This window comes from Psammomys obesus, unplaced genomic scaffold (genome assembly GCF_907164565.1).
Source record: "Psammomys obesus unplaced genomic scaffold, mPsaObe1.curated_primary_1811, whole genome shotgun sequence".
Lineage (NCBI taxonomy): Eukaryota > Metazoa > Chordata > Mammalia > Rodentia > Muridae > Psammomys > Psammomys obesus.
The window spans coordinates 5,235,690-5,248,526 of record NW_026586589.1 but is presented as its reverse complement, the minus strand read 5'-3'; the positions used below and the strand labels follow the sequence as shown (position 1 = coordinate 5,248,526).

General features: G+C 43.7%; 1 protein-coding gene across 1 annotated transcript in view; it reads left to right on the top strand.

Moving 5' to 3' along the window:
• Positions 1 to 12,837, top strand: part of Dhx35 (DEAH-box helicase 35) — a 61,904-nt gene that overhangs the window by 2,277 nt on the left and 46,790 nt on the right. Inside the window, exons 2-3 of the mRNA XM_055602401.1 lie at positions 4,442 to 4,575; positions 9,472 to 9,564. Coding sequence (XP_055458376.1) covers positions 4,442 to 4,575; positions 9,472 to 9,564 — 227 coding nt within the window. The remainder of the gene's footprint in view (positions 1 to 4,441; positions 4,576 to 9,471; positions 9,565 to 12,837) is intronic.

Genomic DNA, 12,837 nt, shown 5'->3' with positions numbered 1-12,837 from the left:
ATGGTGAAGAATGCCACGCCTAAGAGAAGTTGCTACTAAAATCCAGGATGGATAGTGAACCTCAGTGCTAGCCTGGGAGCTGACAGGAAGGGCCTGTCAGACACTTTAGAGGTAAAGAGAAGAGAAGGTGAAGTCAAGCATTCTGTGTTCTCCCTGGGGTGAGTGCGTAAGTGAGTGGGTCTGGGTGTGTGTGTCTCAAATTTTGCAAATAGTTGAATCTCTTGGAAAGCTCTAAAAAAAAATTCTGGTGTTCTTTTGTTACTATTGTCAAAAAATCAGGAACCAGACAGCAGTATGTTTTAAACATTTTTTGGGGGGGGCTTCTAGCATGCATCAAAGTTGGGGATCCAGTGGCCCAGGTATATTGTTTTCATTCACTGAAACTTGAGTAGCTTCAGCGGGTTCTGAGCCCTGGGCCAGCCACTTTGACTTACAGCATCCTATCAGCTGATAAGATACCTTCTCTCTGATTGATACCTTCACAGATGAGCAGAACATTCAAGATACGAAATGGGTTGTGGGAAATGCAGGTCAGGGAGGTGGTTGGAGCTGAGTATAAGGCTAGAGTTTGGAATCATGAGCCTGTCCTGTAGCCCCAAAGGCACAGGCTCAGGTAACCATGGGGGCTCTTTAGACAAAGTACGTAAGGGAGGTGTGTAATGGAATAAGATATGGTGGGGTTGAAGGGCTGTGTGTGCATTGTGGGGATGTGTACAGTATAGAATTGTGCGCTGGAACTTGCAAACCTGGTGCCGTGCTCTGCCTGATTGTTATCATATGGGCTCCAGGTTTTTTTTTTTAAAAGACAGGGTCTTCCTCAGTTGCCTAGGCTAGTGATGAATCCTCTCTTAGCCTGGGCAAACCCTAACCCTGTGATTCTCGTGCTGCAGAATCTGGGATTACAGACTCATGGCCAAACTTGGCTCCCAGATGGGAAAATTTTGGTTGCTGTTTTAAATGAAATATATATATATATATACACACACACACACACACACACATATATATGTATATATGTATATTCTGAGTGTAGTGGTACATGCCTGTATTTCTAATACTTGGGAGGGTGAAGCAGGAAGACTGAGAGCTCAAGACTAGCCTGGACTACATAGTGAGTTTCAGGCTATCCTGAGCTACATAGCAAGACCCTGTCTAATAAAACCAAACTGACAAGAAACATCTCACCCTCAGAAATCAACAACGAGGACAATAACCATTTAAAAGAGTTTAGTGATAGTATGAATGGAGACCTTAAATAACTAGTTTGTAATCTCCAACTTACTAGTGTGGTATACTGATCTTGTGTGACCTGCCTGAGGTTTTTCCAGAAACAATGTTCATTTTTATTTGCTGGCACACGTGGGTCAGATGGGCCTGCCCATTTTCATTTACTGACTCAACAAATACTTAATGGTGGCTGACCTTGTGCCTTGCAAAAGCTTTATTGAGGCGCTTTGAGGATTTGTTTTTCCACTTGATTTATGCTAAGAATTGTGTTGTAGGGCTGGAGAGATGGCCCAGTGGTTCAGAGCATTTGCTGTTTTTGCAGAGAACCCAAGTTTAGTCCCAGCACCCATGCCCATGACTTTAGCTCTAGAGGATCCATTACCTTAGAAGAGATTCTGAATTGGGTGCTTGTTGTGGCCTTGCTTTACAGATGGGGAAATGAAAGCGTTAATGGTTTGTGAAAATTGCAAAAATGCTACTTCCTTAAGCATGGCACACACTCCCAATTTAAAAACAGCCGTAAACAGAGTGGGCTGTGGGGTGTGTATAGATGGAAAGCAGCCCTGGGGTTCTTGTGTGGCTGAATGGAGTCTTTTGTAAGGAGAAGAAAGGCTCATAGGGATTGACAGCAGCTGTTCTTGTAAAAGCTCCTAACAGCTGTAGGTTAGAGACAAGAGAGGGACTACTAACCCCTGGGGGTTGTGAGCCAGCGTGTGGGATGACGCAGACCTTGCAGGAACAAGTGTTCAGATTCTCCAGACATAATGGCGTGGCTCAAATGTTTTAAGAAGAGGGTATTCCAGACAAAACCAGCCAGAAGAGGTGACGGTCTTCTCTCCCGTAGTTCCTCGTTTAAGAGTGCAGAGGTGGGTGCGGCAGTGGTGAGAGAAGGATGGGAAACCTGCTTTCCAGCCCAGGCTTGGTCCAGGCCCGCTCAGTCTTTTCCCTCACTGAAGGGAAGTTGGCATTTGGCAGAAGCGATGGCAGCAGTGCCCCACTTACCTGCTTTTTGGCAGCTGTGTTCCTGGAAGTACCTGGAACAGGGCTGGAGATGAAAGCTGCCGAGCTCTGAACTTGGTTCTGGGAGTCTGCAGAGCCAGCATCTTCTATTCCGATGAATTGTGCTCTTGCTTTTTTCAGGAGGGGAGTTCACGAATGCCTTTAATCTTAGCTCTTGGGAGACAGCTGGCAGATCTCTTAGTTTGAGGCCAGCCTGGTCTATAGAGCTTCAGGATAGTGAGGGCTACACAGAGAAACCTTGCCTCAAAACAAAACAAAACAAAACAAAACAAAACAAAACACAATAGAATTGAGCTGGGTTTGGTAGCACATGCCTGTTAATCCTAATACTTGATTCTGATGCAGGATTGGGAGTTCAAGGTCAGCTGGAATATATTTAAGGTGACCCTGTCTTCAAAAACCAAAATGTAAACATAAATAAAATGGAGTCTCTGGGCTTAGTCTTATCACAAAGCTCTTGTCTTTCAGGTGGCTTTGCAGGTTCAGAAGACTGGAAGCTGGCTGTTCTGGGCAGGCAGGCAGTCAGTCAACTCTACGCTGTGCCCAGTAGGGGCTGTGCACATGTCTGAAAAGTTAGGAGGGTTTTTCTCAATTCACAAGGCAGCACACTCCATGGCTGGACAGCTCTGACTTTGAGAACTGTCTTCCTTATGTTGAACTGAATTGTGAATTCTGTCACTTAGTCCATATCTTATTTGCTTTTAGAAAGATTGATTTTTATTTTATATGGTTGCCTGCATGTGTGTATATGCACTGTGCACCTAGTCCTTATGGAGCCAGAAGAGGGCATTAGATTCTCTGGAACTAAAGTTAATGGAAGTTGGTTGTGAGTCACCTTATGTATGCTGGGAACTGAACCCAGGCCCTCTGCAAGAGAAGCAACTGCTTTTTAACGACTTTACCCACGGAGCCATCTCTTGAGCCCATTCCTTCCTCCCTATCTGTCTGTCTGTCTGGAGTGATTTTATTTTTAGGTGTGCGAGTTTGACTGCGTGTGTATCTGTGCACCATGTGCTCACCTGGTGTCGGGTCCCATGGAACTGTAGCTATCGCTGGTTGGGAGCCACCATGTGGGTGCCAGGAGCTGAAGCTGGGTCCTCTGCAACATTAGCAAGTGCTCTTTACCGCTGTGCCATCTCTCTAGCCTCACTTGAATCTTAACCTAGTTCTGTCCTTGGGTCACAGGGACAAGTTGCCATGGAAAGAAACAGAAGCTGATCATATGGAACCTATACTTCTCTGTGGGATCTGCCGTCTCGATTTGTCATTGTTCTGAGCGAGCTACTGTGCCTGTCTGCTCTTTAATCTGCCCTGCAGTGTTCCTTGGACTGTCGTTTTCCATGACAGTTATGGTTATGGTTCACATGCGCTGCTATCACTGTATCTCATTCTGCCAGCTGCGGGCATTTGAATCAGGGTAGGCCTTCTAACCTAAGGGAGATGCAAGTTCCCCGTGGTCCAGTATAAAGAACCCCCTCACTGCCATATTCATCCTACTTCTGGTGCTCGAAGTCCCTTTCATTTCACTCCATGGCTCTTACCTGTCATTCTTGTACCATGTTAAAAATTCTACTGGGAGGCAGCATGTGAGAGGCAGCAAATCCATGAAGGTCATCCTGCATCTGTGCTGCCCTGGGCTGGTTTCTAGTGCTTAGAGCAGTGCCTGCCCTGGAGGCCTTGCAGCCTGTCTTGTTCGTGGGTACTTGGATAGCTGCCAGTTAGCTGTGGGCTGAGCTCCGGACCATCAGCAGCCCACAGAGAGCCCACCCTGTGGCCTGAAGGTTTCAAACTTGTCAAGAGGTGCAGAGGTGAGAGAGGGGAAGCAGGTAGCCTGAGCCTCTGATTCTTGTTCTCTCTGAGTCTTGCTGTCTCTTCTACAGTACCAGGCTTTGTCTTTGGCCTTGGCAGATTCCCGCTGGGTTTCTTTCACTTCTGTTTAGAATTTGACAGGACTGAGATCTGGACGGCCCAGTAGGACTGCTTTTCTCTGTTCTACACTCTGAACTGAAACACTTGGGAAGATGTTTTTGTGGTCTGACAGGTACCTCCCTAGCTTTTTTTTTTAATCCTTTTTAGTAGTTTGAAATAAAAAGCATTGTTTCTTTTGTATATCTGTCGTTGAAAATGTATAACTTTTATATACCTTTTTTTGTTTAACATATCAAAATCTGAAAAAAAAAATTTTCTGCTGCAGGTACAGAAGGGCCAGGGGTCAGCATCTCTGAAGAGAGACAAAGTGTCACTGAGAACTCTGGGACAACCATCATTTACAATCCCTACGCTGCCCTTTCCATAGAGCAGCAGCGACAGAAGCTGCCTGTGTTCAAGGTACGGCATGTCTGTGACCCACATCATGAGCTTGTCACTGAGGGGACAGCACTGTCACTCAATGGTTCTATAAGTTGTGGTGCATTAGAGGAGCCCCACTCCATTCTAGTGTTTATGCGTGTGTGTGTGTGTGTGTGTGTGTGTGTGTTGGGAGGAGAGAGGGGAAGAGAGAAAGGAGAGAGCACATACCCTTTAAGATTGGGAAGTCCTTACGATTTTTAGATCTTGAATATTAGGAAATGGGAAGAATCGGGAAGGCATTCTTTTTTTTTTTCCTCTTCATGAATATCAGTTATGAGCATTTTCTGATGCAGAAAATGACTAACACAGTGAACTTCTGTGTATCCAGAGTCAACGTGTTATCAACATATGGCCAGTTTTTGCTTTCTTTTAGCAGAGTTGGTTGGTATTTGGGCGTCTGTCTTTGGGAGAGATCATTTGGTACTCTTATCCTTAATGAGACAGTGCTGAGATTTTGGTGAGGTTGCCAGATACTCGGCTTTAAGAGTGCAGATGAGTTGGCGAGTACTCAGCTCACCAGCGACCAGAGCTTAAACTTGAGGACATTCAGAACCACTTTCTGTATGGTGATTGAAGTCTGTCCATCGTGGACACTTGGTGGGTCTGTTGGCAGCGCCACATGGCAGGCCCCTTGCAGTCAGAAAGTTGGCTCAGAGGCGGCCAACTGTTGCTGATGAATCCTGACTTCAGCCCGTGGCCGGCATGCTGAGGTTTGAATTTGCCTCCTTCATGCAGTGTCTCTAGAGTGACTTGTGTAGGCTATGCAGGCCGGTCTTTCTGTCGGACAGAGCTGGGTGGAAGAGGACAAGGTTTGGTTGCTTGTTAGTTTGTTTTTTCCTTTTTTTTTTTGTGGTACTGAGGATTTAATCTAAGATGTGCAGGCAAGTGCTTAACCCCTGTGCTGTGTCAGATCCCCAGCACTTATTTTATTTTAAATTTTGAAACAGGGTCTTGCTAAATTGCTTAGGCTGGCCTTGAACTCACTCTGTAGTCCAGGCTGGCTTTGAACCTGTGATCCACTTACCTCAGCCTCCTGTGTTGCTAGGATGACGGGTTTGTGCCACCAGCTCCACTAAGACAGTGGTTCCGTAGACTTGGGGTTCCCTTCATTTAGACACTGCTGGTAATACCCTTCTACTAATGTGTCCTTTCTCCACATAGCTGTGGAGCAGCAGCCTTCTCAATTTAGCTAAGTTGCCTTGTTTGGAGGTTTACGTGACCTTAAACATTTCAGTCAACCTAATCGTCTCTGGGTCTTTTTCTCAGGTGACTGGTGTTATCCATTGTGTGTGACTGGGTGGGACCCTCAGGATGTTAGCTGACAGGCTCACCATGGCCTCCTCACACTGAGGGGTGCCATCTTGGAGTCATGATGAAGTGGCGGGACTCTGGGATAGACTTCACTGTCCCACCCTGTTTCATCATTCACCTGCTGGGTGACCTTGCTTCACCATTGTAAGCTTCCATTTCCTTATCTGCGATGTGGGCTAATCGCACCTGCCTGTAGGATTGCTATGAGGCCTGGATGAGGTCACCTGTGGTGTTTATAAGGTGTCCAACTCTTAACTACCCAAGTACAAGGAAGAGGCTGTTTACTGAGTATATAAATGTTGACATTTCTTAACTGCCCATCATTTTCTAACTGTCATATAAGTGAAGTGAAACTGAAATAAAAACAAGTTGAGCCTATCGAGAAATGAAGAGAACTAAGGCATACATTACTGATAGAAGGCAAAGCAGAACCTGAGAGCTGTTGGACTCTTGAGGGATGTTAAAATGGACTAGGAGGTGAGAAGAACAGTGTTGCTCTCTCACCTTCTCTCCTGTTCAGACCAAACGTAAAGGCAGCTTCATGAGGTTTGTGGAGGAGCTTGGTGAGATCCTGGCCTTGATTCCAGCATCACCATAACTACAGTGGACAGAAGTTGACCAAAGCAGCCACCAGTCTTACCCTCTCCCCATTTCCAAGGTGTCCTTCCTTGACTTCCCTCTGTAGCCGTCGCTCTCTCCAGGGTATGGACACTGCTGTGAAAGGTGTTTTATGCCTGCCAGTTCCCTGGTCTGAAGTTCATCCTGTCCTTGCTGTATTCCCAGGTTCACTAAGCCTGGCGACAGTACCTCCCTGTTTCTCCCTGTCTCCATCCCAGCCATCTTCTTGTCGTGTCTGGCCATGTTGAGCTAAAGCGCACGAAGCTGGAGTCACTGCCTTGTCTTTCTTCCTGTCCACATCATCGCGAGTGCTGCTGTCCTATTTTCTACAGATGCAGTACCCGCCAATACCATATCGGTCAAGCATAGCCTCTGTTCCTTCTGAACTCAGTCCCAAACCAGTGCCCTCCCAGTCAACTTCGCTCCCAAAGTCCCTCCTCCTCAGCCTTCATGCTGGGATTACAGGTGTGTGCCATCACACCTGGATTCATGGGTCTTCATAAGTCCTCTCCAATAGTGTACACATACCTTCTTTCAGTTTCCTTCTCTTCTCTTTACTTTTAAAAATTACTTATTTATGTATGTTATGTGTATGAATGCTCTCTTTGTCTCATTGTACTCCTGCATGACAGAAGAGGGCATCAGATCCCATTACAGATGATTGTGAGCCTCCATATGGTTGCTGGGAATTGAACTCAGGACCTCTGGAAGAGCAGCCAGCGTTCTTAACTGCTGAGCTATCTTTTTAGCCTCCTCTTTTCTTTATTTTATTTTTTTAAGATGGTTTTTCTGTGTAGCCCTGGCTGTTCTGGAACTCTCTCTGTAAACCAGGCTTGCCTCCAACTCAGAAATCCACCTGCCTCTGCTTCTCTAGTGCTGGGATTAAAGGTGTACACCACCACCACCTAACTTTATTTGTATTTCATTTGTGTGTGGGTATTTGTATAAATTCAGGTTCTTGGGTTCTACCTAGCTCTACTATTTAGAAATCTGGATGGTAAAGGTAAGAATCTTCATTTTTTTTTTCTTTAAAAATCTTACTTTAATTGGTTAAAATGAAATAATCACATTCACAAAAAAACCTAGGCTTACAACCATAAATATAAGAATCTTCATTTTTAACAAATGATCCCAGAACATTTTCTCATTAAGACCTGAGGACTGCATGTCTACATCCAGGTATAACACATTAATAACTCCTGGATAGCCAGGAGCTTATTTGCAAGCTAGAGCGTGTCAGCATCCCAGCTCCCATCCCCACCAAATACCTCCATGGTATGACAATAGATGAGCTGAAACCTGGTCAGAGAGGGAGCCCCGGGCAGGTTTCCTTCCAAAGGAGGCTTTGTAGGATGTGTCTGCAATCAGAGTTCAGAAATGCCTTCTGAAGCTAAGCAAATGGGACACTGGGATTGTTTGGAGCTTTTCAGTGGTCCAGACTACTTCCACTGAGCCAACACAGAAGGCTGAGTTACCTCTGGATGTTTTATTGTGAACTTTAGTTTCACTGTTTTTCCATGCTAATAAATAAAAACTAATTTTTTATTGGGTAATGCATAAATGTTCTATAAAACTTCAAAGCTCTTGAATGCTTCTTCCTCACCCCTTTACCCTCCTAGGATGTGGCACTGTTATCTCCTTTCTTTAAAATACAGTACTAAGGTCCTGGGAGATGCTCAGTGGGAAAACTGTTCCTCGTATGAGGAACAGTTGTATGAGGAACTTAGTTTAGAGCCCAGCATTCAAGGAACAAATTGGGTGTGGCCATCATGTGCTGGTAACTGAAGTGCCATGGGGGCCAGAGACCGGAGGGTGACTGGCCCTGCTGGCTGCCAGCCTCATTCGAGGTTCAGTGAGAAACATACACACCCCCACAAATATTTCTGCACAATGTGCACACACATATATTATTCATACTAGTTTGTTCCTTGCTTTTTTTTTCTTAGCGTATCTTCTAGGTGTTTGTTCTTTTAAACAACCACAAGTTGTTTGATTATTGAGAGCATTTCATTATTGTTTTAACAACACACTTGTGACACACATTTAGACTGTTGGGTTTGCATGTCTGTATGTCTGTGTGTGTGTGTTGTGTGTGTGTGTGTGTGTGTGTGTGTGTGTGTGTGTGTGTGTGTTGAACCAGGGTCTTATCCAGCCCAGTCTGGCCTTGAACTTGTGATGTAGCTGGAAATGACCTTGAACTCCTGATTTTTCTGTCTCTATCTTGTAAGTACTGAGAGTATAGATGTGCACAACCACTCTTTTTTTTTTTTTTTAATACTGTGTGTGTATGTGTGCATGTATTAGTATGCCTGCAGTATTATTTCTTATAGGTGAAAGTCTTTATTGAAGAGGTGGGAGTATTCACATATTCTACAAGCATTTCATTCATGTCTTGGCTCATGCTGACATCAGTGGCACCTGAGAGTTGAAACCACTTTGTTGTTTTTTTTTTTAAAGACTTATTTATTATTTATATAGCATTCTGCCTGCACAGGAGAAGAGGGTACCAGATCTCCTTATAGATGGTTGTGAACCACCATGTGGTTGCTGGGAATTGAACTCAGGACCTTTGGAAGAACATCCAGTGTTTTTAACCTCTGAGCCACTCTCCAGCACCACTTTGGTTTTCTGAGTCAGGGTTTCTCTGTGTAGCCCTGGCTATCCTAGACTTGCTTTGTAGACTAGGTTGGCCTCAAACTCACAGAAATCCAACTGCCTCTACCTCTCCCTCTCCAAATGCTGGGACTACAGGCCTGGTGTGGAACACATTTTAATAGTTCTTTTTAAAATTTTTAGTAGTTTTAATATAGTTTTAAAAATTTTAATAGTTCTTTTTAAAATTTACTTTCCTCTGGAAACATCTTATTTCACAGAGTTTAAATATGTTTTCTTGGGTCTTTTGAGACAGAATATGGTTACTTACAATGTTGTCTTATTTTTTCCCAGCTTAGGAACCACATTTTGTACTTGGTAGAAAACTATCAGACAGTGGTGATTGTCGGAGAAACGGGTTGTGGGAAGAGCACCCAGATTCCTCAGGTGAGTGTGTGTTAATATCCTTCCATGCAGGTTTTAGTGTGGAGGACTTTGTAACTTCAGGATGCCCTTTACTGTCATTGCCATGATCAAGGTCTCTTTCAAGAACTACTTGTCAGGGGCTGGAGAGATGGCTCAGAGGCTAAGATCACTGGCTGCTCTTCCAGAGGCCCTATTCCCAGCACCTGTTTGGTGGCTTACAACTATCTGTAACTTCAGTTTCTGGGAATCTGAAGCCCTCTTCTGGCTTCTTCAGGCACAGGCACACAGGTGATGCCCACAAGTACTATACCCATACACATAAAATAAAAATAAATAAATCTTTTAAAAAAAGACCTACTCATCTCAGATATTTTTGTTAAACTTCTGAACTTCTGATTTTTTTTTTTTTATTAATAATAGAATTAAGTTGTTTTCAATTCATTATACTTCCAAAATTGTAAGAGTGGTCATTCTCCGAAAGGAACAGTATTGACTCATTCAGAGATGTGCACTGCCTAGCTCTGTCCTCATGAATCACATTTGAATACTGCTATAGTAAGTAAAGTTCCCCATTACAGAATTACGTGTCGCGGCAGAAAGAACTTGTTTTATTAATGTCTGTGGATAGGAGTGGAAAGAAAGATCAGGAGAGGTCTTGTGAAGGAAATGGCATTTGAAATAGATCTTGGATGATTGATGGGTTGGATGGGAAGATCTCCAACCCAGCGAATGCCGTGACAGGCCTGACATAGATACTTGGTGGAGAAGCGTGCTATAATATAAGGTCAGAATGTGTCCAGGGGCCTTGGCTTGACAGGTGAGCAGTAACTGAGAACCCGTGCAGCTTTTTCTTGTATCGAAGTATAAAATGCACACGGGAAGGTGGTTATATCTTGATTGTAGAGTGTGCTGCATTTCTCCATTTGTTACTAGTACTCAGTTGAAGACACACAGTGGAACTTCAGAAGCCTTCTGTGGCCCCTGTAGTCTCTGCTTGCCCCTCACACATAGGCAAGGGTAACTCCATTCCAGCTTCTAAGGCTGTTCCTTATAATGATATCATTATAATGTATTTAGCATATTATATTTTATAGAATACATAAATGAACTACATATGGACATGGACATATAATACACATACATGTATGTGCATACACACATTTTTTTCCTGCTTTTTTTGACATAGGGTCTCTCTACATTGCCCTGGCTGACCAGGAGCTTGCTGTATAGACCAGGCTGGCTTTGAATTCACAAAGATCCACCTACCTTTGCCTCTACGTGAAGTCTAAATTAAATTTCATAGTATATTGAGGTGACAGGTTATTTTCATGGAAGTCATGTGTCTTTCATGTGGCACAGCTGCAGAGAGACACCTTGTGTGTGTTTGCTTGAATTCAGAATGCAGAGTTTCAGACTTTGTTGAAGCTTAGATTTGCTGGCCTTGAACTCCAGCTCTTGGGTTTTTATCTGCTTCCTCAGACACGTCCTGTAACCTCTTTATTCCGTCACCTGAATGCTCTTGATGCTGCAGTCCTTGCGGTCAGTCATGTGGGAATTTGCATAAGGCGCTCACTTGGTAGACCTTGGGAATGTCCTTGTAATTCTGCTTGTATCTGTGTTGGTTGGGGTTGTTGGCAGTGTCTCATGTGTGTAACTACTATGAGACAACAGTTTTATAGTGAAACACACTATTACAACACTGTTCCTCACTGTCATTTTTAACTAGTTTAGACTAAGCAAAGTCGTAGAAGCTAACATAGTACCTTCTGCTCCCTGTGCTACTTGCAGATTTTTAATGTCCCTCTAGGCCTTGTCTGCAGCCATGACATGTCCTTCTTTACCACTGTTAAAGGGAATTTGTTTTGAGGAGCACTGTTCTTCCCTCTCTCGTTTACATATTTGACTCCTTACATGTATTCTTATGATTCATGGATAGCTGTGTTTTCACAGTGTAAAGTCCTGTACCATGTTAACTTTATTGCTTAAATTGTTTCATGTTTTACAGTGAGAAGGCCTTTCTTTTGCTTCCACTTTCTTTTAAAAGTTTCCATTCTTTTTTGACCAGTACTGAACCTGGTCAAAACAAGATGTGGCTCGTCTTCCATGGGCTGTGTTTGAGCTTTTTCTCCTTTTATTAGAGATGCCAAAACCCTGATGCTGATTGCTGCTGAGGCATCACCACTGACTCAGCAGGAGGGCGCTGGGGACACAAGTGTGGATATGTGCTCTCCCCTACCTTCTGGAGGGATGCTCCTGTCTCCCTGTATGCAGCACTCTGAGTCAAGATCAGTCACCATGGGTTTGCTTATGCTGAAGCTTCTGACTCCAGTCCAAAATAATAGGACTTGTTTCTGCCTCTCATTGTTAACTTCTTGTGTATTTATGTGTTTGTTAGATCCCAGTATGTGTGTATGTACCTATGTATAACATAGTCGTAGAATTGCTACCTCCTACATTCACTGGATTTTACTGACCTTTGCCCACTAGATCACAGCATTTTAGAAGGTTGTTTCTGTCCAGCCTTTCGGCATCAGTGATGATAACCACTGTCCATGTCGCTCGGCTTCGTCAGTGAGGTTTCCACCATCACTCAGCCTGGTTCTTTTCTTCTCCTCCCCCTGGTGTTTCTGGGATTGTGTTGCCATTTGAGCATAGAGTCATCCATCTGTTAGTGTTTGTTTTTCTTTTTGTTTTCCCAGGCCTTTACTGGTTTTGGCTATTGGGTTTTTGAAGAGTAATGGAATACAATGGGTTCTGTATCAGATGATCTACCCAGAGTTCTTATCTTTCTCCATCCTGTCTCCCTATTTCCACTGCCCTTTCCCCCTGTCTGCTTGGTCCTAACCACTACAGACAGCCATTCTCTTTAGTTTCAAATTATCTTTCTTTTAAACATTTTGTTTTTATTGTTTCTTTTCTTTTCTTTTTGTTTGTTTTTGTTTTCTGAGACGGAGTTCCTCTGTGTAGCCCTGGCTGCCTAGAACTCACTTTGTAGAGCAGGCTGGCCTCGAACTTAGAGATCCTTCTGCTTCTGCCTCCTGAGTGCTGGGATTAAAAGCATGTCACAACACCTAGCTATTATCTTTTTTTTTTGAACCAATGAATATGTATATGAAATTCCAATATTAATTTTTCTATTATAGAAGTAATATGCCCATCATTTTATAAAAAGAAAGTTAAGTTTGATAGTTAGTAGTCCGTTTAGCCGTGTCTCCGCACTTTACAATTCTTTCTTCTGTAGACTGAGAGCTGTTGTGACTGGATAGCTTTTCCTTGCTTGGTAAAGCTATAATG